This window comes from Leucopleurus acutus (genome assembly GCF_964270905.1).
Source record: "Leucopleurus acutus genome assembly, chromosome: 4".
In the NCBI taxonomy this organism is placed as follows: domain Eukaryota; kingdom Metazoa; phylum Chordata; class Mammalia; order Artiodactyla; family Delphinidae; genus Leucopleurus; species Leucopleurus acutus.
In genome coordinates, this window is record NC_139146.1 from 130,462,999 (window position 1) to 130,484,980 (window position 21,982).

The following is a 21,982-nucleotide window of genomic DNA, read 5'->3' on the forward strand; positions in this document are numbered from 1 at the left end:
ATGGCAACTCAGCAAACGGGCTTCATAACCCACTCCTGTGTAGCAACCCACAGTCCAACCTCTGCACGGCTGGTCCTCTGCTTTCCTCCCCGTCTATGCCTGGACAACCCTCCTTGCCCTTCAGATACCAGCTGAGGTATCCCCTCCCTCCGAGACCACTCCCAGTGCTCCAGATCAGGTCAGAGCCACCATATGTGCCCCCTACTCATTCCCCACCCCGCACACACAGGACCCTCCTCCTAGTCTAGACCGGGACGATTTGCTGAAAGGACGAATAAACAAATGAACCAGAGATGCGCCCTCCAGGTGACCTGGTGGCACCCCTTTCTTCGCACCCTTTTACCCCGACATCGTTCCTCACAGCAGGGTTTTTAAGGGCTCTCACTTAATCCCACGCTGGCAATGCCATCGGAGCACAGCCCCTGTTGGGGAAAAGGACTGGATTCTGTGGGAAAGGCACCCAGGGGTCGTGCAACGCGGGGTGGGGGTCCGGGGGCCGAGTAGATCCTTTCCTCAAACACTCAAGGAGGTAGTGACCATGGGAGAGGAATGAGGACCGAATCCGCTCGTCCCCGCATGCTGGGATGCCACCTGGCCACCATCTCCCGTGGGGACAGGGCAGGTCGGTAGCTCCACGCCCCACACCAAGAGGCTGCTCACTGAAGACTCCCACGACACACGGCAAAGAGTACAGCACTCACTTGGCACACTGGGGAGCACTAACCTTGTGCCAGCTACCGCCTACGCCAGAGACCCTGTCCTGCCACTAACGAGCTGCGTTGGCCCCGGGCAAGGCTCACATCCTTAAGAACCTGATGAGTATGGGATGACGGTCACACCAATACTGCCTGCTATCATCATCTTTTCTACTTGTGGTAAAATACATGTAACATATATATGGAGACATGTAACCACCGGAACCATTTTTAAGTGTACAGTTCAGTGGCATTAAGTACATTCACAATTCACCACTCTCCATTTCCAGAACTTCTTCATCTTCCCAAACTGAAATTCTGTCCCCATTAAACGCTACCTCCCCCCTCCCCCTCCCCAAGCTCCTGGTAACCTTTATTCTATTTTCTGTCTTCATGAGCATATGCCTACTCCAGATATTTCATATCAGTGGAGCCATACAATCTGTGTCCTTTGGTGACTGGGCCATCTCACTTAGCATAATGTCCTCCAGGTTCATCCATGTCGCAGCATGTGTCAGAATTCCATCCCTTTTATGGATGAATACACTATTCTATGTAGAGACCCCATTTTGTTTATCCATTCGTCTGTCGGCGGACACGTGGGCTGTTTCTACCTTTTGGCTATTGTGAATAATGCAGCTCTGCACATGGGTGTACAAATCTGTTTGAGTCTCTGCTTTCAACTCTTTGGGCTACATATCCCGAAGAGGAATTACTGGACTACATGGTAATGCTATGATTAATTTCTGAGGACCTGCCCCACTATTTTCCACAGCAGCGGCACCATTTTACATTCCCACCGGCCATGCACTGGGGTACCAATTTCTTCACATCCTCACCAACACTCGTTATTTTCCATATCTTTGATAACGACCATCCTAATAGGTTGTAAGGTGGTATCTCACGGTGGTTTCTCCATGGCCTCTGGATTTACCATCCCATAACAAGGACACTGAGCTAGGGACAAGAATACTTTGTGAGAAGCTTTCTCCAGAACAGAATCTGGTCTCAGCTTGGGGTATTTTTTAGCATGATGTAAACAATATGAATGAGAAATATCTAAATCATCATTACACAACAGATAGCAGGAACCCACACTCAACTCAAGAACTGCAGCCGACATGGACGCCTCCGTCCTGGGCTCATTCCTGTGTCCTGCCCTCCCCCCTCACACCCTCCCCCTGCTCCAAGGGGATCGGCAGCTTCGATGCTGTGTTTCTCACTGTCTTACCCCAGCGATGGTTCAAACACAGGTTCATCCCGTACGTTTATATCCCTAATAATATACTACTTATTTTGTTCGTTTGTGAGTTGAACCAGAATCAAACACTATAGAAGCTTCTTGCACTTAATTTTTTTTACTTAAAATGAGTTTCTAAGATTCCCTCATGTTAGGGATATATATAAGAACACAATTGTTAGGCTGTGGGGTCTATAAGAGGGTCAACTTTCTAAGATAATGGCAAGCTGTCTTCCAAGGATTGCTCTTTATATATCTGAGGACTTTAAAATGAATCACCAGCAGCTTTTAAAGATGAATCTGGGCCACACCTGCTCCCCAAACAATGGACAGATCCTGTCTCCAGATTAGAAATGAACAAAGTCTGGCAAACAAGGCAGCCAGCCTCCCTGCCCAGAGAGAGCCAGACCTTGGAAATCCTAATGCCGGGCAGCCCTGGGGACGGAGACCACTCGCTGCTTGGACTGGTGGGTCCGGCAGCTGCAGGGCTACCTATCAGGAAAGAGAGCAGAACTGACTGGTCACCAAGGTAACGTATTTCTGAGGTTCCCCAGGCCCAGAGAAAAGGGCACTGGCCTCTGGCTGACACACGCACATCAGCCGCCCTGAGACCTTACACACGGCGCCCCCTGGAGGATATGGGAGGCACTGCCCCAGAACAACGGCTAAGCATGAGTGCGTCTACTATAGAAATGAATCTTCAGCTTAGAATTTAAACTCAAGTCCAGGCCCACACGGTAAGAGCGAAGAGCAAGGGACAGTTATGGGGCAAGGTGATTACTAAAGATCCCTTTCCCTTCCACACTCCGGGTCAGGATTTCCTACTGTTGTATACGTTCGCAACCACGTGACTACTGACAATGCGGCCCAGGGGCCACCCTGACCTGGATTTTGTCTACTCCAAAGGCCACTGAATGGCGTAAGCCAATTTCCTTTGTTGCCTGCACGAGGGACAAGAACGGCTGGCCAGGCAAGAGCAAGAGCATTTATGGTAGCTGGAAGACTCCAGATGGACACAGAAAAAACGTCTTAGGTATTTCAGCGAGGCTACGTATCCCTGGTCTGCAGGAACGACATGTTCCCAGCGACACTCCAGTGGCTGAGCTATAAACAGAGGCCGCCTGGAGCAACGGCAGCTGAGGCCAGGGGAGCTGCTGCTCCGGCCCGGCCTGCGTCCGGCATCGGAAGGGAAGAGCCGCAGCCGTTCCAAGAAAGGCATCACTAGACGTGCTCCGAGCAAACACTTCTAACTAGTTATCAAGTCTCTGCTAAGAGATCAACTATGCACAGAAGATGAAGGTACAAACACCCAGAAAAGAATAAATCCTGCTTAAGGGTCTTCCATTTCCTGTGACCTTTAAGAACCACCCTAAGAAACAGTAAGTTTGGGGATGTGGGTTCCGATCGTGGTCCCCGTGCGTATCTTTGGTAACAGGAGTGGGATGCAGGGGCTGCAGGGCAAGGAGCTCACATCAGATGAGATGTGCACGTGCTCCTGTATGGGGAAGGTGTCAACACATCAACAAGCGTCTCTAGAGCAGCTGGCCTGGGGGAGGACCTGAGGACACCAGCGCCACAGAGCCCGGAATCTGAGTGGTATGTGCCTTGGCTCAAAACGAAGCCGGGTGCACGGTGCGCCAAGCGAGGCTCCAAGGTTGGCAACATCCTCCACAATGTCTGTGCTGCACACGTGACCCAAAATGCTGCCCTGACACATCACCACACGTGTGGACATCCTTGTGGATTAGGATGGAGAGGCTGATGCAGAGAGAACTTAAGGAACTTGTCCAGGGTCACAGAGAAAGTGGAAAAGCCAACTGACCTCAGGCAAAATAAGTGCAGAGTTGATAGCTACCTGCTGTCAATCACTCTCCTGTTCCCGAAACACACTGAGATATGTGTGTGTATGCCTGTATGTGTGTGTATACATGCATATGAGTATATACAGAGAGAGACAGACAGACAGACAGACAGACACACACACACACACACACACACACACACACACCCCTATGCACACACTATTTTTCTTAGGAGGTCTCCTGCAAGTCACCGAGGGACTTTAAAAGTGCAGAACTTCAGTGTCCCGCGTCAGACATCTACCGGCCTTTCCCAATATCCAAGTTGGCAGAACCGGATTTGACTGGGGTCCTGACCCCCATTCCCATGTCTGCGTGCCCAGAGGAGAAGCCCCTGGACCCAGTGTGGTGCTGATTGATCTGAAGTCCTGGCTGGCAATGACTTTAAGGGGAGCACATGACCTCATTCTTGCTATTGAGACGTGAGAGCAGGTCACCTAGGAAGGATGATCTGAAAGAGTTTTCTCATGCTTCAAAAAAGAACACAAGGATGAGGCAACCCCCTTCTGCTAGGGTTGAGTGTGGCCATGAGGCCTGGAACTGGGACAGCCATCCCACCCGCACTGGGGAAGCAGCCAGGGGCTCCTGTCCATAAGCAGAGATGGAAACACTGCGGTCTTGGGTGACATCTTTGAAAAGGTGATTAACCAGCCCCTGGAGCTCCCCACGTGCAGACTTCTTAGCGCGTGAGCGAATTCGCTTTCGTGACTGATTTAACCAGCTCTATCTGTTACTTGCAGCCAAAGGCATTCTAATAGATACACCTTCCACCAAGGTAAGTATCACATGACCAATACCGTGTTCTGAGGCCCCGAACAAATCTAGTCAACCACACAGCGTCAAGATTCACCCTCATTTCCTAAACGGTGGCTTTCAGTGCTCTCCGCTTTCCCTTCTGCCATGTGGGCGCCCGTACATGCCAGGCCTGGAGGAGGGCAGCTAACTGACTCTCCTGCCAAAACTGCATGCGTGTATGTTACGGTGACAGAGGGCTGTTCTTGCTTCTACTCCAAGAGCAAAATTTCTCCACGAAGTATAATGCTGTCATCTGTGGGGTTTTTTGTTGTTTGTTTTCTGACGCTATCAGGAGTCGCTGGCTCTCCAGAGTACGTATCACACAGATACAGAAATCTACTCCAAATGAGGCAACTCGCTTTCTAAAAAACAATCATCAGCTCATGCCGCATTACTGACAATATAGCACCAGGCGTTGTGTTGATATACTCCGTATATTCCAAACATTCTGGCTAATCAACCATTCCACTCCAAGCATCAAAGGTTCTCGCTGCCTCTCCAGAACGCTTTTGGGCAGCTCTGCCCCCACACAACATCACTGTTTCCATAGCAACCAATGAATTTCATAATGAGGAGGACGGGGAAGGAAGAAATCAAGGGGGAGGGAAGAGATGTACACTGAACCATGGGAGGAATTTGTGCAATCTGAAGCCGGGCATAGCTCCTCAATGCTGTGTGTGACTATTAAACATGCAAACAAAAATCTATACCCTGGTTTCAGTTTGCAGAATCAATACCCGTATCTAGAGATTCATGCACTATGCAAACAAGCGAAACTCATGTAAAGCAAAAGAATGGTAAGGGAATGATAAACCAAAATTGGTCGACAAAGCACTTGTCTGTAGCACAGAGCTGGTGAACCTGGAGCATTTAGGAGGCTAGGGTGGGGACGATGAGGGAGGAAAACAGAGGATGCAAATTGCAAACACATTTCTTGACTCCAAGTGGCACCGGCTTCTCTACATCAGGAGAAAGATATCCCAAACGAAGACCCTCAAGAGTTGGGGAATAACGAAGATTAAAGCGGAAGTGGGCACCCACAGCCCCCTGGCGTTCGGTTCCTGGAAGCCAGGTGGGCAGGCTCTCGCCCGTCCAAAGCATCAAGGGACAGACTTGTACTCCTGACAAACCCACAGCCAGGGACCGCCTGCGTGCTCTGGGTGGTAGACCCTCTGCGCCGGCAGAAGACAGCCTCCCACAAAGCTCCCACTAACACTTACCATCCTCAAAAATCGCTCCTATTTCAAAAGACAATTCCGAGCTGTGTTCTGCTTCACACGGGTACACTGCCCGGGCCTTCCGACTGATGAGGCTGAAGAGGGAACATGCAAGGCACCAAGTGAAACATGAGAAACCTCACCTTTCCCCCACCCACATTGCCCAAATCTCATTTCTATGTCACCAGCACGGCAGCTCCTTCCAAAAAGGAAATCAGCGGGAAAGGGAACATCGGGCAAACCACAGCACTTGACTGTCAAGTAAATGACAGGTTTCAAACCCCAATCTTTCTTTAGGGAGCCTCTCCGAGAAGCTTTCCCTGAACCTCTTCACCTACTTCTCCTCTCCGCTCAGTGGGATGCCCTTCCCTCTCGCTCAGCGTTATTAGAACCACAGGGCATGTTTATTTCTGAAGCATTTCGGTTTATCTATTAAGGAAAAGCACTGGTGTCTTGAGCCGAAGGCGAGGCATTGAAGGGCAGAGGCACACGGGCAGTAAGAGGCTCCAGCCACGCACCTCGGACGCCCATCAGTCTACGGTGACGCTCTGCTTTCACGCCACCCTGGAAGGGGCTCATTGCTCTCAGCTGGGTCTCACCCCCAAAAGGTACATCAGGCTCGGCTTCTCGACACTTGTCAAAACATCCTGTGTGTTCTTGTGGGAAAAGAACACACTGGGGAAGGATGGAAAGCAGGCTGTCAGCCAGATTCACACCGAGGCAGAAGGAAGCAGCCCACCTCACCGGAGCAGGGGAAGCCACTGATGGGGAGAAGAGCCTCGCCTGCTGTCCCGGAGGAAGGGCTTTGCTACAGGGTCAGCACCTCTGGCCTCTGCATCACTGGCCCATTAAAGAGCTGTGTTAATTACAGTTTCCAGTGCCCCATTTACCTTCCTTTAAAGCAAACCGTGTGCTTTCTATTCACGTATAAAAAGTTCTTGCAAAATACACGTGGTTTCATAAATGCACAAGCAGCACCAGAAAGAGTAGGTTCAAGCAGGTCTCGCGTAAGGCAGATCTCTAAGAATGTACTTGAACCTTTAAGTCTAAGGCAAGGTTGCAAATGTTGTCCACCAAGTCCAGGAGACCAGAAGCTTCTTCCATGTGGGGAGCACAAGAAGCTGCTCCGGTTGATCAAGCCCCTCTGTGTGCCGCCCTCACATTCTACATCACACTCCAAACCACATACCTTTCAGGTGGCTTGTCCGCTACGGTGGCAGGAAGAGAGAGGGGGAAAGATGACAGCTTGGGTGAAGGAGGTGTAGCGGCTGGGTTGCAGCTCGGTGTGGCTGGTGACTGAAGGTTAAGCCACTGGACGGTCGATGATCGGGCCTGGCTTGGGCTAAGTGTGGAAGTTTGAAGAACAGGATTAATAGTATAAAGGCCACGGAACACCAAACACATGACACCCCATCCCTCAATGGCTAGGGTGATAGTTCCTTTCTCTCTCCTGATGACTGAAAGGGACAGAGTCCTCTCCACCTCCTCCCAGGTCTGTAGCCCCAAGAGCCACACCCCAAAACTAGAGATGCCTCATTGTACTTCTTCAGGTTTGTGGAGAAGATCTAGTCTTGTCCAACCTAGCACCATACTGGTGCACTAATTACAACACCAGAATCCAACGGCCAAAACTAGTTGCTTGGACTTTTGAGGTATTCATGTTTTCTGCTTATAAGGAAAGTCACAAGAATCTACAGTCAAGCCCACGACCTATAGCTCTAACTATTCAACAGTGGCCTTTTAATGTCTAAATTGGTACAGCCATTACGGAGAACAGTAGGGAGATTCCTTAGAAAACTAAAAATAAAACTACCATATGACCCAGCAATCCCACGACTGGGCATATACCCAGAGAAAACCATAATTCAAAAAGACACATGCACCCCAATGTTCACTGCAGCACTATTTACAACAGCCAGAACAGGGAAGCGACATAAATGCCCATCAACAGAGGAATGGATAAAGAAGATGTGGTACATATATACAATGGAATATTACTCAGCCATAAAAAGGAACAAGAGATGTGGATGGACCTAGAGACTGTCATACAGAGTGAAGTAAGTCAGAAAGAGAAAAACAAATATCATATATTAAGGCATATGTGTGGAATCTGAAAAAATTGGTAGAGACGATCTTATTTACAAAGCAGAAATAGAGACACAGACATAGAGGAGAAAGGTATGGATACCAAGTGGGGATGGGATGAACCGGGAGACTGGGACTGACATATATACACCATTGATACTATGCATAAAATAGATAACTAATGAGAACCTACTGTTGTATAGTACAGGGAACTCAACTCAGTGCTCTGTGGTGACCTAAATGAGAAGGAAGTCCAAAAAAGAGGGGATATACGTATACATAAAGCTGATTCACTTTGCTGTACAGCAGAAACTAACACAATATTGTAAAGCAACTACACTTCAATAAAAGAATAAAAAAATAAAGCTCTTTCATCTGGTCATATACATGTGGCAACTCAGAACAGAATGCCACTGGGAATCAAGATTCCTGTAGAGTGCACCAAAGACTAGCCTTTAAGGGAGAAACCAATGAACAGTAAATCTTTGGTGACCTTAACATTCCCTAACAGTTGCCAATTTTGAAAATACGTTAATGTAAAAAGGTCAGTAGACAGACTCATGGAGGGGCTTCTAAACGTGGAGGGTTCGATAAATACATGTTGATCTGAATAAATTATTCTTCAATGATTTCAAAACTGGAGGCTTGTGACGATGGTCTACGAAGCTTGCTTTAAAAGCACAGTACTGAAAGCTTCTCGTTTTACTCAAGTACATTTTCAACACATATGTATTCAATGCTGCTATACCCCGATGCCCCTCACCTCAAATTCACCCTCTCTGGCTAAAACCAGTTTCTACAAGCAGCTTCCGTGTCCTTCCATATTACTGAGTGTTATCTTTGATTCTTCTTCTAAAGCAGAACTAACACCACGTCCTGTCCATTTTTACTGCAAAAAGCTCCCAGGCTGTTCCTTTCTCTACGCTCTCGTCAAGAACAGGAGACATCCCAATCTCACTGCTCATGCCGGTGTCAGGGCGGAGCTCTCCTAGCCAAGGCCCTAGCCCCAGGCCTCCCATTCGGCCAGTTCCATCAGCCACATTCAGCCACCTGGGTAAGACCCAGTCCACCCCGTGTGCCTCCCCAGGAACAGGTGTGCTCTCCCACCTGCCCTGGCAGCCTGGCGGCTCAGCCCACAGCTCTGCTCCCCTGACTTCCCCTCCTCCCCCCTCAGGCTCTTCCGCTCCTCTGCTGGCTCCAATCTGTCCCCTCCCCCCGGCTCAGCTCCAGCTGCCTCCCCCAGTTCTTCTCCTCTGGGCTCTCTAAGTCACAGACCTTCTCTGAAGGCCCGTCACACCAATAAACGGGAGGGCCGATCAGCACGAGTTGTTCTGTGTTGGTTTCAGACATTTCTCTCGCCTCTGGGTTGAGAGCAGGTGGGTTAACTCGTTGTGCAGATTCACAAAGCCGGGCAGAGGGCTCGGCACAGGAAGTCTTCAAGCCACATCTGAAGCAGCCAGTTCACACGTGCTAACACTACAACTGATATTATACAGCAGGCCCGTGAAATATTGCATTACTGACTTGATAGATATTTAGCACACAGAAGGTTGCCTTTACTCTGATCAGAAAAGGGGGGGAAGGAGGAAGATTTTAAAAACATTATTCTCTGAACAGCTTATTTACAATCCCCCTATCCAGCCATTCATCTGGAAGTCATAAAACCTACTTCATACCAAGCGAAGACACCTAGAAATCTCAAGGTGATCTGTATCACCAACAGCAAAAGTCACTCCCTTCTTCAGCAGAAAATGAAACTTTAATGAGCTCTTCTTACTAATCAGGAAGGGAGAGGATGGCGTGAGTGAAGCTCTGACAGAGAATTTAAGACCATAGTTAGCCACACAACTGACATGTTATCTCCCAGCAATTACTCAAGGCGTTGGTGGGTGCTGGTGGTGGTGGAGGATGAGGTGGTTTACCCGACCCGAACCAACCCTTCCTGGTCATAAATCGTCAGGTGATGAAACGACGGCCATCTATCTGCTGAGAGGGAGGACAGCTGCGGGATGAAGAGAAGCCAACAGTGCGCGTATTCATAAGGCTCTTTAAAAGGAAAGGTCATACATTGTACAGCTATGATCTGCTTCATCCTCACATCTTTCTTTTAAAAAGAAATGCAGGGCTTCCCTGGTGGCGCAGTGGTTGAGAGTCCGCCTGCCGATGCAGGGGACGCGGGTTCGTGCCCCGGTCCGGGAAGATCCCACATGCCGCGGAGCGGCTGGGCCCGTGAGCCATGGCCGCTGAGCCTGCGCGTCCGGAGCCTGTGCTCCGCAACGGGAGAGGCCACAACAGTGAGAGGCACGCGTACCGCAAAAAATAAATAAAATAAAAAGAAATGTTTTGTTTTGTTTTTTTGTAAAGGGAAAATACTCCTCCTGGCAAGTGAAAGAATTGTTGGAATAGCAGGTTTAGAAGGTAAGGGCCCATCCTTAGCTCGGCTTTCTCCACCCTGTCCCAAAACAGGAACTCAGAGTCACCCATCCTTGTCCAGAGTCAAGCTCGCAACATGAACCTTTCTTGCTTCTTGGTTTGTTCTCTGTGATTTTTCTGTTTTCTGTCAACACACAGATGTGCTATGTGATCCCACACTCACTGGTTCACCAAGAGAGTCTTTTCAGGCTTCCCACTTAAGACCTAAATTTCTGTATTGAGCCCCTGGGTTTCCCCACAGTATCTCAGAAGCCTCCGCTCGGGACTTCTCTGTGGGCATGAACTTTGCAGACTGGACTATTCATGTTCGCCTCTAATATGGGGAGGAGGTATCCTAAGTCATGTAGAAAACTAAGTCCTGTGAAAGAGGAGACCTGCCCAGCCAAACAAAGTTCAGGAAATGGAGCCAAGGAGCCATGAGGATACAAGAAAATTTCCATGGGCTCCTTCGCTGGGAAGGAGTGGGGATGAGGTAGGAAGCGGTTAAATACACTCAAGACCTAAGACCTGAATTCTCGCCTCAGCCAGCAGAGGCCAGATGACGTTTTACAGGTGTCTCCAAAAGCAACCTGCCAACAATTTTTTTTTGGAAGGCAAGAAATTGTAAATATGAGTTTCTTTATGTAAACCATCTCCTACTTTCCAGAATTTGGGTTTTATTTTGCTTTTTGGTAATAAGGATCAAAAAATATTTTTTAACTATTTAATTCTTTAAAAGATAATACTTATAATTTTCTCAAAAAGCAGTAAAGTATTCCTTTTAAAGGAGAATTTCTGGCATTGTCTTTCTCTTCTTTGACTTAAAACATTTTAGAGGAACCCTAGGCATTTGGGAAACGGCAGCCCAGAGCAAAGGTCTAGCAGTTTTTCTCAGCCTGGGCCCTCGGTGTGATCTAGCAGTTTTTCTCAGCCTGGGCCTCCGGAGAGAAGGCGTCCTAAGGCATCCATGTACATAATGAATTAACCCCTCTCCTGCATGTCTAGAACCGTTCTAGCTACCCATGTGTTGGGAGACAATTCAATACGGGTCTCTGGTGTGCCTGCACTTCTAGTGAGCAAAGGATGGATTATCTTTTCAAGGATGCTTTTAGAGCACAGAGCCTTGGAAGATAAAGTTGGGTCTTCCTCTGGAGCGAAGAGCAGGCTTTACTGTCCGTCATAAAAGATGTGTTTTTCCTGAGCTCTGGGTTCCTCTCTTGCTAACACTCCACAGGCAGGTGTTATCTGGGCCACGGGGCATCACCCTGTGGCAACTGGGACTCGGATTAATACTCTGAGGACTGCTACGGCTGTGATTAGTACAGTCCTTGGACTCTGACCAGGAGCCCATGTCTTCTGCCAGCATCCTTGGAATCATGGCAGGCCAATGCGGGACCCTGCACAGCAGAGTCAAATTTCAGATGTCACCGTTCTTGACAGCATCCTTGGGAGCACTGAGAAATACCCAGGTCATTTTTTGTATTCTGTGGTTCAGAGGAGAACCCTGGCTAAGAAAGTCTTCGGGTTAACGATCAAAACTGGTAGGTGATCTTAGAATTCAAAAGCCCATTGCCTGCAAGAACACATGGAATATTTCAAGTGTGCTCTCCTACCACTTCCCAAATTTAAGCATTTAAAAAAAAAAAAAAAGCTATTTAATTCCTTCTTCCTCCTGCCCCTTTAACTATGGATTTTTGATGACCAAGACTGGCATGATCAGAAACCACTGATTTTATTGAATAAGGAGCTGCTGAGCAATGATAAAAAAAAGCACCTAAAGCACCACGTTTCCTGAAAGCCAAGCTGTGGTTTGCAAAAATGCAGGCAGAAGTCTACTCTTCCTGAAAAGCTCAGAAACCACATTTACCAAAACAGAAATAAATTACAGAGAAATATGAATCTCTTTCTCTGCTCTCTTCCCAATTTCACACACTAGACTGAAAGCATCATGACTCCTCTCTGTCTTCGGGGCCAAAGAGCCAACCTCCCTTTGAGGAGAAATGTTTCCTTCTCAAAGAAAAGGAAGAAATGGAAACAAGAGGGTTTCACTAAAAACACCGAGATTTCCTCCTGCTAACTCAGAAACTCATCCTCGAAAACTTTCTGACATTGGAAGGCTACCTGGTATTCCTAAGGCAATGGGAAGTCTCCTGCCTGGGGGCGGGGCAGGTGGAGTGGAACACACGTTTGTGAAGGTGACGAGCGAATTCTCTCCACTAACAACACTCTTGCCTTGGCAAAACAGGTCTGCACGTCAGGGAAAGACCGTGTAGCTTTCACGATGGGGAGGAATAAACCCTCAATAACATGAAATTATGACCGTTTCTGTGTATGCGTACACTTTACAGAGTTCATTTTTCTGAAAATGTAACAAATCAGTGGTATATGCTGCTTGGGATTCAAACTGTGACCCGATCGTCTCCAATACCAGACTCCACGCGCCATGCATATTAAAAAAAACTTTTTGGCAGCAGAAAAGCACAAACATTTCAGAAATGGGGGAGGGGACTTAGGGCCTTAACTGTTAAAATTCGACAACAGCTGCACCAGTCACCAGAGAACGTCTGCCTCTAACAAACATTTCTTGCAAGGCATAGGCAGGTCAGGCTCTGGGCAGTGCTCGCAATACAAGTGCCCGATTCCAGGCTCTGGGAGCACAGAGCATAATTTAGCATTTGAGGGAGGATACACATCAGGAAAAGAAATGACTGCTTCTCTGAAATGATTAAATCCCCCAAATACCAAGATATTTGACGATGGCTTTTATGATGTCGGCATCAAATCAGAAGTTTGCACCGGAAGGTAAGATTTTAAAACCTCATTTGCAAGGTCTCCGAGCAGAAGCCAACACATTAGTGAAATGATCTTTCATTCCAGGCTGGGAAACAACGTACAGCATAAGTCTAGAACAGCTGTCCTGGGCAAAAGTGTTTGAAAGTGTTAATAAAGACAGAAGGAAATATTGTCGATCTGTATATTATGAGAAATCTCTGTTCAAATTAATGCCACCGTCCTTCTTTACGTGCCAGAGAGGGGCAATTCCCCAGCCAGCACGCTGTTGGTCCCAAGCGAGCACAGTGAGGGACACAGCCGTGGGGAGAAGCATGCACCTGTGACAAGGGGCCATAAGCTACAGCACTGGGCCGGGAGGACATCACTGATCCTGAGGAGGGTTCGAACTGGACCCTGTTCGCTCATCACTCTTGGTCTGAGAACTACCTGTCAGGCCCCACGCCTGCCTTGGGGACACCCAGGGAACTGTAACAGCTCTTTTCCATGAGCACCCAGTCAGGTGAGAAGAGAAGGACAAACTGATGATCATGACGCAGCCTGATGAGCGCCACACAACAGAGAGGTGGCCAGGGTCCCGCAGGAGAACAGAGGAGGGAGCAGCTGCCACGTGGGCAGCCAGGGAGGCTTTTCGCCCGGAGCCCACGGCGCCACTGTCAGTATCATCACGCCCTCCCTACATCCTGGCACAGTCGGCGCTGCGCCAGGCACAACCGGCACGCGCTAATCCACTCATTCCCAGCTATGCTACCGCTCCACGTGACACGTGAGAAGCCGAGAGCAGAAAGGTGACGGTGACTTACTCCAGGTCAATGTCGGGTCAAAGCCCCGTTTTGACAAGACCGCACGGAGCTCACAGCCTCAAGTCCCTCTGAGCGAGCAGCTGGAGTGGGACACAAGGAGCTGAATGGAGACACAGGAGAGTCAGAGGCACTCACTGCGCAGGTCCACTGAGTCAGATGCTCACAGGCAGGGTGACTGAAGGATTTTAATCACACCGATTACAGTTGCATGAGACGCCGCCACTCTACACAGACCCTGGGTTCCAAAGATAGCCCTGGCAGTGTGCCCATTTGCAGTTTCCTAATCTCCCTCAGCTTGTTCCTTTTTTTGTTTTTTAAAAAAAGGAGGCAGGGCTTCCCTGGTGGCGCAGTGGTTGAGAGTCCGCCTGCCGATGCAGGGGACACGGGTTCGTGCCCCGGTCTGGGAAGATCCCACATGCCGCGGAGTGGCTGGGCCTGTGAGCCATGGCCGCTGAGCCTGCACGTCCGGAGCCCGTGCTCCGCTACGGGAGAGGCCACAACAGTGAGAGGCCCGCGTACCGCAAAAAAAAAAAAAAAAAAAAAAAAAGAAGAAGGCAGGAGGGGAATGGGGAGAGAGGGGAGGACACTTCTCACTCTCAGAGGCTGGGGCAGAGCTGGCATTATCAGCCTGGGCTGAGAGCCAGCCACAACTGAAACTTGGGAGAGTAACAATCTCCCTGGTCTCAGTTTCCTTAGCTAAAATGAAAGTAAGTGTTAACAGGCTGGGTGGCAGTAAGACGTAAATAAGATGACAGGTATAAAGCACCCAGCAGTGACTGGAGAACAGTGAGTACTCAACAGGTGAAGCCCTTCTTATGAGCATTAGGTATATTGCCTCTGCTTTCCAAGCTTACATCTTCACCAATGAATCATTTTCTTTACCAAAAGACAACGAACTCTGTCAAAGGGGAAAAACTATAAATATTAAGTAAATGTCACCATTGGGAGAAAAAAGTTGCTAAGTGCAGTATGATTGCATATGATCCAAGACTGAATCCTGGAACGAAAGGACATGAGTGAAACAATTAGTGAAACAGAAATAAAGTCTGTATGTAACAGTGTCGCACCAATGTGAATTTCCTGGTTTTAACCAAAGTACCATGGTTTGGTGTAAGATGTTAGTAGTAGAGCCGGGTGAAGGGTCTATGGGAACTCTCTATACTATCTTTGTAAATTTTCTGTAAATCTAAAACTATTTCAAAATAAATTTTTTTAACAACAGGTTGTAAAAAGAATAACCCCAAATAAATTTTTCAATCACTGAAGCACTAAAAAGCCTTTTGAAATTATGATCACACACTTGAAGGCATCCAAAAGCCATAAGGAAAACTTTTGGTTAGTTCAATGACATGAAAAGATTCCTAAGAGTTACATTTAAAAATCACTTGGACCGCCCATCTAAAACATGGCAATTACCACAACTGTTGAAACTGGTTTTTAAGGAGCGTGGGCTTTCCCAAAAAGATCAGTTTTGTTTATAGATTAGATCAAGGTCAGCAAACTTTTTCTGCAAAAGGCCAGATGATAAATACTTCAGGGTGTGCAGGCTGTAGGTCTTGCAACTACTTAACCCTGCCATCATAGCAGCACGAAAGCAGTCACAGACACAATTGTAAATGACTGGGTGGCTGTGTTCCAATAAAACTTTATTTATTAAAAAAAAACAGGCAGTGGTGGGCCACAGTTTGCTCACCCCTGGATGAGATGGATCAGATGTGAATCCATTTCGTAGTGGAGAGTTGGAAGAGGTGAAGATAATGATGGTAAACTCCCCTGGGCTCGGAAAGCCCACTCGCCTTCCTCCATCTTCACTGGCTTTGCTGCGTGGGGACTCCTGTGTGTGCCAAAAGCCGATCTGCAAGCACCCAGGGCTTTCCTGCAGCAGGAGCTCTCCTGACTAATTGCTCAGGATCACCTCCCATGCAGGAGGCAGACAGCCAATAGATCGAGCCAGCACGTAAAAGCAAGAACTTGGTCCCCCTTGAGGAAGAGGAGGGAGGTGGGCAGGGAGAGGAGGAAAGGCACGGAAGGAAATCTCTCGAACACAGATAAGACAGAACCTTTTGAGGTTGGATACAACCACACTGAACACTCAGTCCTCACCCCCCAGGATGCTGGGTCTGCTGGAGGGTTTCCCTCCTTGACAAGAAAGGACACCACTAGACCTAGTCAGCTCATATCTTACGAAGTTCACCCCCAGGCTGATCATTTTCTCGGGGTTTGCTATGAGAGAACTGAGAGTTACACCTCTGACTGATCTTTCACTCAAAGTGCTCCTTGAATTGCATTTCTCTTCCTTCCAGATCATCACTGTGGAATCAGGGACCAGGCCTGAACTTTAGCTTGCTAGCCGAACAGAAAAGGAGCTGCAGCTGCGTTTCAGAGAATTATGGGGCTGTAGAGAGGTCTCAGCATTATGGTCCCGCAGGGCAACCGACGGGAATATTTCCACAAGCTCAGTTCGTATGTGGAAGACAGCCACCAGCCAACGTGAGGGTGGAACATAAAAAACAGGGGCTCCCAAGCACAGCTCAAAAGGGGTACAGCACTACTCTGCTAAGAAAATCCTCTGGTTACTTACCAAGCTGTTTTACGGGTTACCTGTGGTGATAGGTGAGCTTCCCATACTGCTCAGAAGAGTTTAGAGAGCTGGCTGGGTCCCACTGGGAACACTACGCCTTGGTCATGAGCTACCCAAGGGCCCTATTCTCCGAAGCTTCTACAGAGGAGCTTTCTACACAGCGAGGCAAGGACAGGAGCTGCGGGTTCTCCTGGTATTAACTACTGTAAATGCTGGAAACAATGCAACTTCAGGTCAACACTAAAGGCTTCTCCAGGACTAAAGAGCCTACTTTCCCTAAGCCATTTAGTGGGGAGATTACATAACTGATGAACCAGGAAGTTCAACTAAGAATATTAAATTAAGTTCTCGGAGGAAAGGAAAATGCAAGCCTAGGGCTCCCAGGGGAGCCGTGACTGGGTTTTATGACATGTGGTACCTTGAAACCTCACAACAATCAAGAGGGCTGGGTGCTGTTACTCCCCCTTTGCAGATAATCTTGCTAAGCCTTGGTTTGCTGACGTAATTTATATAAGGCCTCCAAGGTTTGAAGTGGCAGGAGAAGAATGCAAAGCCAGGCTTGTCTGACTCTAAAAGCAGTGCTTTACCAGTCTACACCACGGTCTTCCAACTCACAGAAAGCTCACGAGGCCCCTGCCTGCCTTTCAATATTGAGACCCAGCCAACCAGTCCGTGCAGAGCAAATGATACATTGCAATAGCAAAAACCAGTGAAACAAAAAAGAAAAGCAAAACCAAAACAAGACTAAGGAGAAGACTTAAGTTTTGTTTGTTTGTTTGTTTGAATCTTAAGCAGTAGAACAGCTACTACAAAAATTCAGACCGGTGTCTTTAATTTGGAAAGTCAACTTTCATTACGGGGCTTTAAAGTTAGATGAATGACCAACCATTTGGCTTGAAAATAAAATCTCTGAATTTCAGAACCTGTAGTTAGAGCACAGCAAAGGAAGAGGTGAATCAGGCCACACGCAAGTGCCAAGTACACAATACAAATACCAAAAATACCCCAGCAGGACCCAAGGGACATGTATGGAAGGCTGTGAGGATGCTAGGCGGTCAGTCGGGATGGCGTAATTTCTATACTGAGTTGGAGAGAAGATTGAAGAAGATATACAGGACAAAAGTTATCCACCACCACCACCCCAATGAGTGTGAATAGACTGAGGGTCGATGGCCAAGCACGTGGGCCCCGAGATTAGCTTCAAGAGCTTTACCGGATATCATGCTACTCATGAAAAGATTACGGATGCTTCTCTGTTGCAAAATATCAAATTTCCAAGTCTCCCAGCTCTGCGGCAGGGGAGGATGCCCTCCTCCACAAATCTCAGCCAAAGGCGTTGGATGGTGAATGTGCCGCAATTCAGATTCAAGGGTTTATTCTCCATAGGTAACTATAAACCACAGCAACGTGTCTTAACACAGGGTCAGCGCTCCCTCTTCAGAACAAGGGCAGCGGCCAGCTGACCGCCGCTGTTAGCTCACTGTGGGTTTCAGAATCGGGGGAAAACTACAATTGAACAACGTTCCCACAGGCCACCAGACTTTCCATACCGACAGTAAAACAAGTCCGAGGGAACCACAGACCACGAGGTCAGACAGATCAGGGTCATAACCCTTCTCTGCCCCTTATTAGTCATGTGGCTTGGGGCAAAATTCTGACCTTCTTTGTGCCTCCATTTCTCTATCTTTAAAAATGAACATAGGGCTTCCCTGGTGGCGCAGTGGTTGAGAGTCCGCCTGCCGATGCAGGGGACGCGGGTTCGTGCCCCGGTCCGGGAAGATCCCACATGCCGCGGAGCGGCTGGGCCTGTGAGCCATGGCCGCTGAGCCTGCGTGTCCAGAGCCTGTGCTCCGCAACGGGAGAGGCCACAACAGGGAGAGGCCCGTGTACAGCAAGAAAAAAAAAAAAAAAGGAACATAGTTCTCCCTCACTGGGTCTGATGTGAGGATCAACATAACATAGTTATAAAGCAGCTACAACAAAGTCTGTGGCCCCCGAGAGTTAATGCTCCACAGTCTTTGATTCTGAGAAATGCAAGAGAGGATCTACCGCATCGAGCCTTCTCTGCAGCCTCTCACCACCAGCCACTGCTGACGCAGACGCTTCTGCCCCCTCTAAGTCCCCAGCCCCCAACAGGTCCAGATGGGCTAAGCTCTGGGCAGAAGTCACAAGGCTGCCGGGGCTCACAGCAAGGCGGTCTACTCCTGCTCATTCATGTGCTTCCCTACGAGCTATCTTACACCTCCATCTTTCTGAACCCACCAGGGACTTTGCCGCTCACTTAGGTATGGGAGACTGGCTTCCAATCCACTCCTCACAGCACCCAGCGCCACATGAAGGCACCAGCTCTACTAGAGACGCCGGTCAATGGAACCCACCACTTTCTGTAACCAGGGTCCACCTACAGGTAAGCAGAGAAGAAAAGATGCTCCCCTTATTAGGATATGATGTCCTAAGTAGCCAATAAAGATGCTGGAAATGCCTGTGATGGGCAATTCACTTTTGGGGGTTAAATACCACCGTCTCCTGATCTCTTTTTAAATATACATAACTTTTCTCCCCTTTTTACAAAAGCCATATGTGCTCATCTTAGTCAAGTTAGCAAAAAAGCAGATATGCACCCCCCCAAGAGAGAGAAAACTTTTAAAAGTTAAATGCCCTATTTTCTTTTGAAACAATCAAAATTTAAGACATCAACTTCTAGGGTGAACTGACTGCCCTGGCAGGGTTGGGAGCAGTAAAGTCAAGGAGCAATGGGGTTGAGGAAGCCCTCCCTGAAGGGGTGGAGGAGAGAGAGAACAGAAAGAAAGAGAGACGAAGGGAAGAGGCGAAGACAAACTTTGCCCATGACTGCTACCTTATAATTTCTAAGTGTGCACCCAATTTCACCAAAACCTGTTAAAAATTGTTTAAGGTGATTATTTTTCTGAACTTCAGACAAATCACTCATGGTTTGTTGTCACAGACACAAAGCCAGTTTAAGGGGTACTTTGCTATCTCCCTGCAAAATTCATCAACTCCCTGAAAAGCAATCATGGAACCAAGTCAAGTAATCTCAAATGCCAAGTAGCTGTCTATGGGAAACCTCTATGTGTTTGCCCAGTTTAAAGGAGGCAAGTTATTATTTCACAGACAGGAATAAAAATGGTCACCAGTGAGCACACACAAAGTCTACAGGTGACATGCACGAGGCTGTAAATGGGCATGGGGGCTTACCGTCTAATGACTTTAACCGACTAGCACCAAGCCTGGGGAGGCATGTACCGCTGAGGCACAACAGCGGCTCAGGGCAGCGTCGGGGATAGACGTTGTTAGGAACACCTTCACATTCAGGATAAACCAAACCAAGCCAAGCCTCTCACTGGGTGGGAGAGAAGGATCTATTGCCCTCCCAGCCTGCCAGAGCACACACTGAGTTACATCTCGGGGTACCAACATTCCCAGCTACGAAGAACTATTCTAAGATGCTGCTGCCATCTTGACTACGGACACGTGCTAGCAGGAGGTACTCCTTTTCATTTGAAATCTGTACAGGAAGCAGATAACAACTCCTGGTATCTACTTACAAGAGATTTTCTTTTGTGGCAGAAAACCTAAAAGAATTACGTATCAAGGACCTGCTCCATCATTTAAAAATGAAGAGAAAACTACTTTACTAGGGAAAAAATGACTTTGGAACATCTGAAATACCTTGACCTATGATGTAATGTCCTCCAAGGAGACTGAGCTAGCAATTCTTTACTGGCAACGAAGTCACCCATCACCTTGAGTGTACAGGTAAGGAATAGCTACAGATTGATTGACTGCAATGAATACCCACAAGTCATAAACATCAGCAGAAACCCAAGAAATCCAATTCTGCTGGATTGTTTTCTACCTGTCAGAGACTACAGCTGTATTTACACACTGCCTATATCAGAATATCAGCTGCTGTAGGTTTTCCTGCATAAGTTTGCTTTCTGGTAGCTGGGGTCATGGCATTTCTGTACAACAGAGCTACTGGGGTCCTATGTGATCTACATACATTTGGGCTTCATTTTTCAGGACCTAAGATAAGGCAGGTGTAAGTTTTGGAACAGAGAGTCACCAGGCTGGATTAAAACCAAGCAGTCCAGGCAGTGCCTCCTTTTTAACGCTCTGAGAAGAGTTTTAATGACTACACAGCAACTTCGGTTTTATTAAAAGGGCTCTTAATCAGATTTACTCAGATCCTACTATAATCAATACTGTACAGCTGGTATGCAGAGATGATGGATTTAAAAAAAAAAGAAACAAAAAGAAAAGCACATACAATGAAAACTAAATTTATAAGTGCTAAGGAAATAAAGAAAAACGTTATAAAGAGAAAATGGTGAGATTAATTCTGTGAAATTCCCAAAGAGTTTTAAATTGCCTAAGAGACATTCAATGACACACAGAAAGAAATGAGACTTCCAAAAGAAAAGCATTTTTATAAATGCATAATAATTTAAATTGGATATAAAATATTTATTAATAACTATGTCAATATCACTAAAAAGTTCAAAGAGTATGAGACCCAATTTTATTGTCAAGAATTTTATGATCGAGGGCTTCCCTGGTGCTACAGTGGTTAAGAATCCACCTGCCAATGCAGGGGACACAGGTTCAAGCCCTGGTCCAGGAAGATCCCACATGCCATGGAGCAACTAAGCCCATGCGCCACAACCACTGAGCCTGCGCTCTAGAGCCCGTGAACCACAACTACTGAAGCCCGCGTGCCACAACTACTGAGCCCGCAGGCCAGAACTACTGAAGCCCATGCGCCTAGAGCCCGTGCTCCGCAATAAGAGAAGCCACCGCAATGAGAAGCCCGCACACCACGACAAAGAGTAGCCCCCGCTCGCTGCAACTAGAGAAAGCCTGTGTGCAGCAACGAAGACCCAATGCAGCCATAAATTAATTAATTAATTAAATCTATTAAAAAATAATTTTATGATCGATCTTGGAGTGAGGGAAAGATTGGATAGTGTTATGCATCTAATGTTTGTGACCCCCCCCAAATTTGCATGTTGAAACCCTACCCCCTCCCATGGGATGGTGTTAGGAGGTGGGGCCTTTGGGAGAAAATTAGGATGCAATGAGAGTGGAATCCTCATGAATGGGATTAGCATCCTTCTAAGATCCACGAGAGAGCCTGCTTCCGCTCTCTGCTCTCCATCATGTGAGGATACGTGAGAAGTGAGTCGTCTGTACACTGGAAGCAGCCTCCCACTTCAACCCAGCCAGGCTGACACCCTGACCTTGGACGTCCAGCCTCCAAAACTGTGGGAAATAAATTCCTGCTCTTCATAAGCCACTCAATCGAAGTATTTTGGTTATAGCAGCCCAAACTGAATAAGACTGATAGATAAGCAGGCAGGCAGATGGAGACACTGATATAGATACATAGATAGACACACACATATACTACTATCAAATGACAATAAAAGGTAAGTACTGACTAGTACTAGAAGGGGATCGTTTTCTAACATCACGTATTGGGTA

The 21,982-nt window shown here is 47.7% G+C and overlaps 1 protein-coding gene across 1 annotated transcript in view; it reads right to left on the reverse strand.

Annotated features, from left to right (window-relative positions):
- The window catches only part of ARHGAP10 (Rho GTPase activating protein 10), a 328,476-nt gene that overhangs the window by 1,426 nt on the left and 305,068 nt on the right, over window positions 1-21,982 (reverse strand). The window contains exons 21-22 of the mRNA XM_082838763.1: window positions 6,996-7,148; window positions 5,810-5,901 (exon numbers count right to left, since the gene is read on the reverse strand). Of these exons, the coding sequence (XP_082694889.1) occupies window positions 5,810-5,901; window positions 6,996-7,148 (245 nt within the window). The remainder of the gene's footprint in view (window positions 1-5,809; window positions 5,902-6,995; window positions 7,149-21,982) is intronic.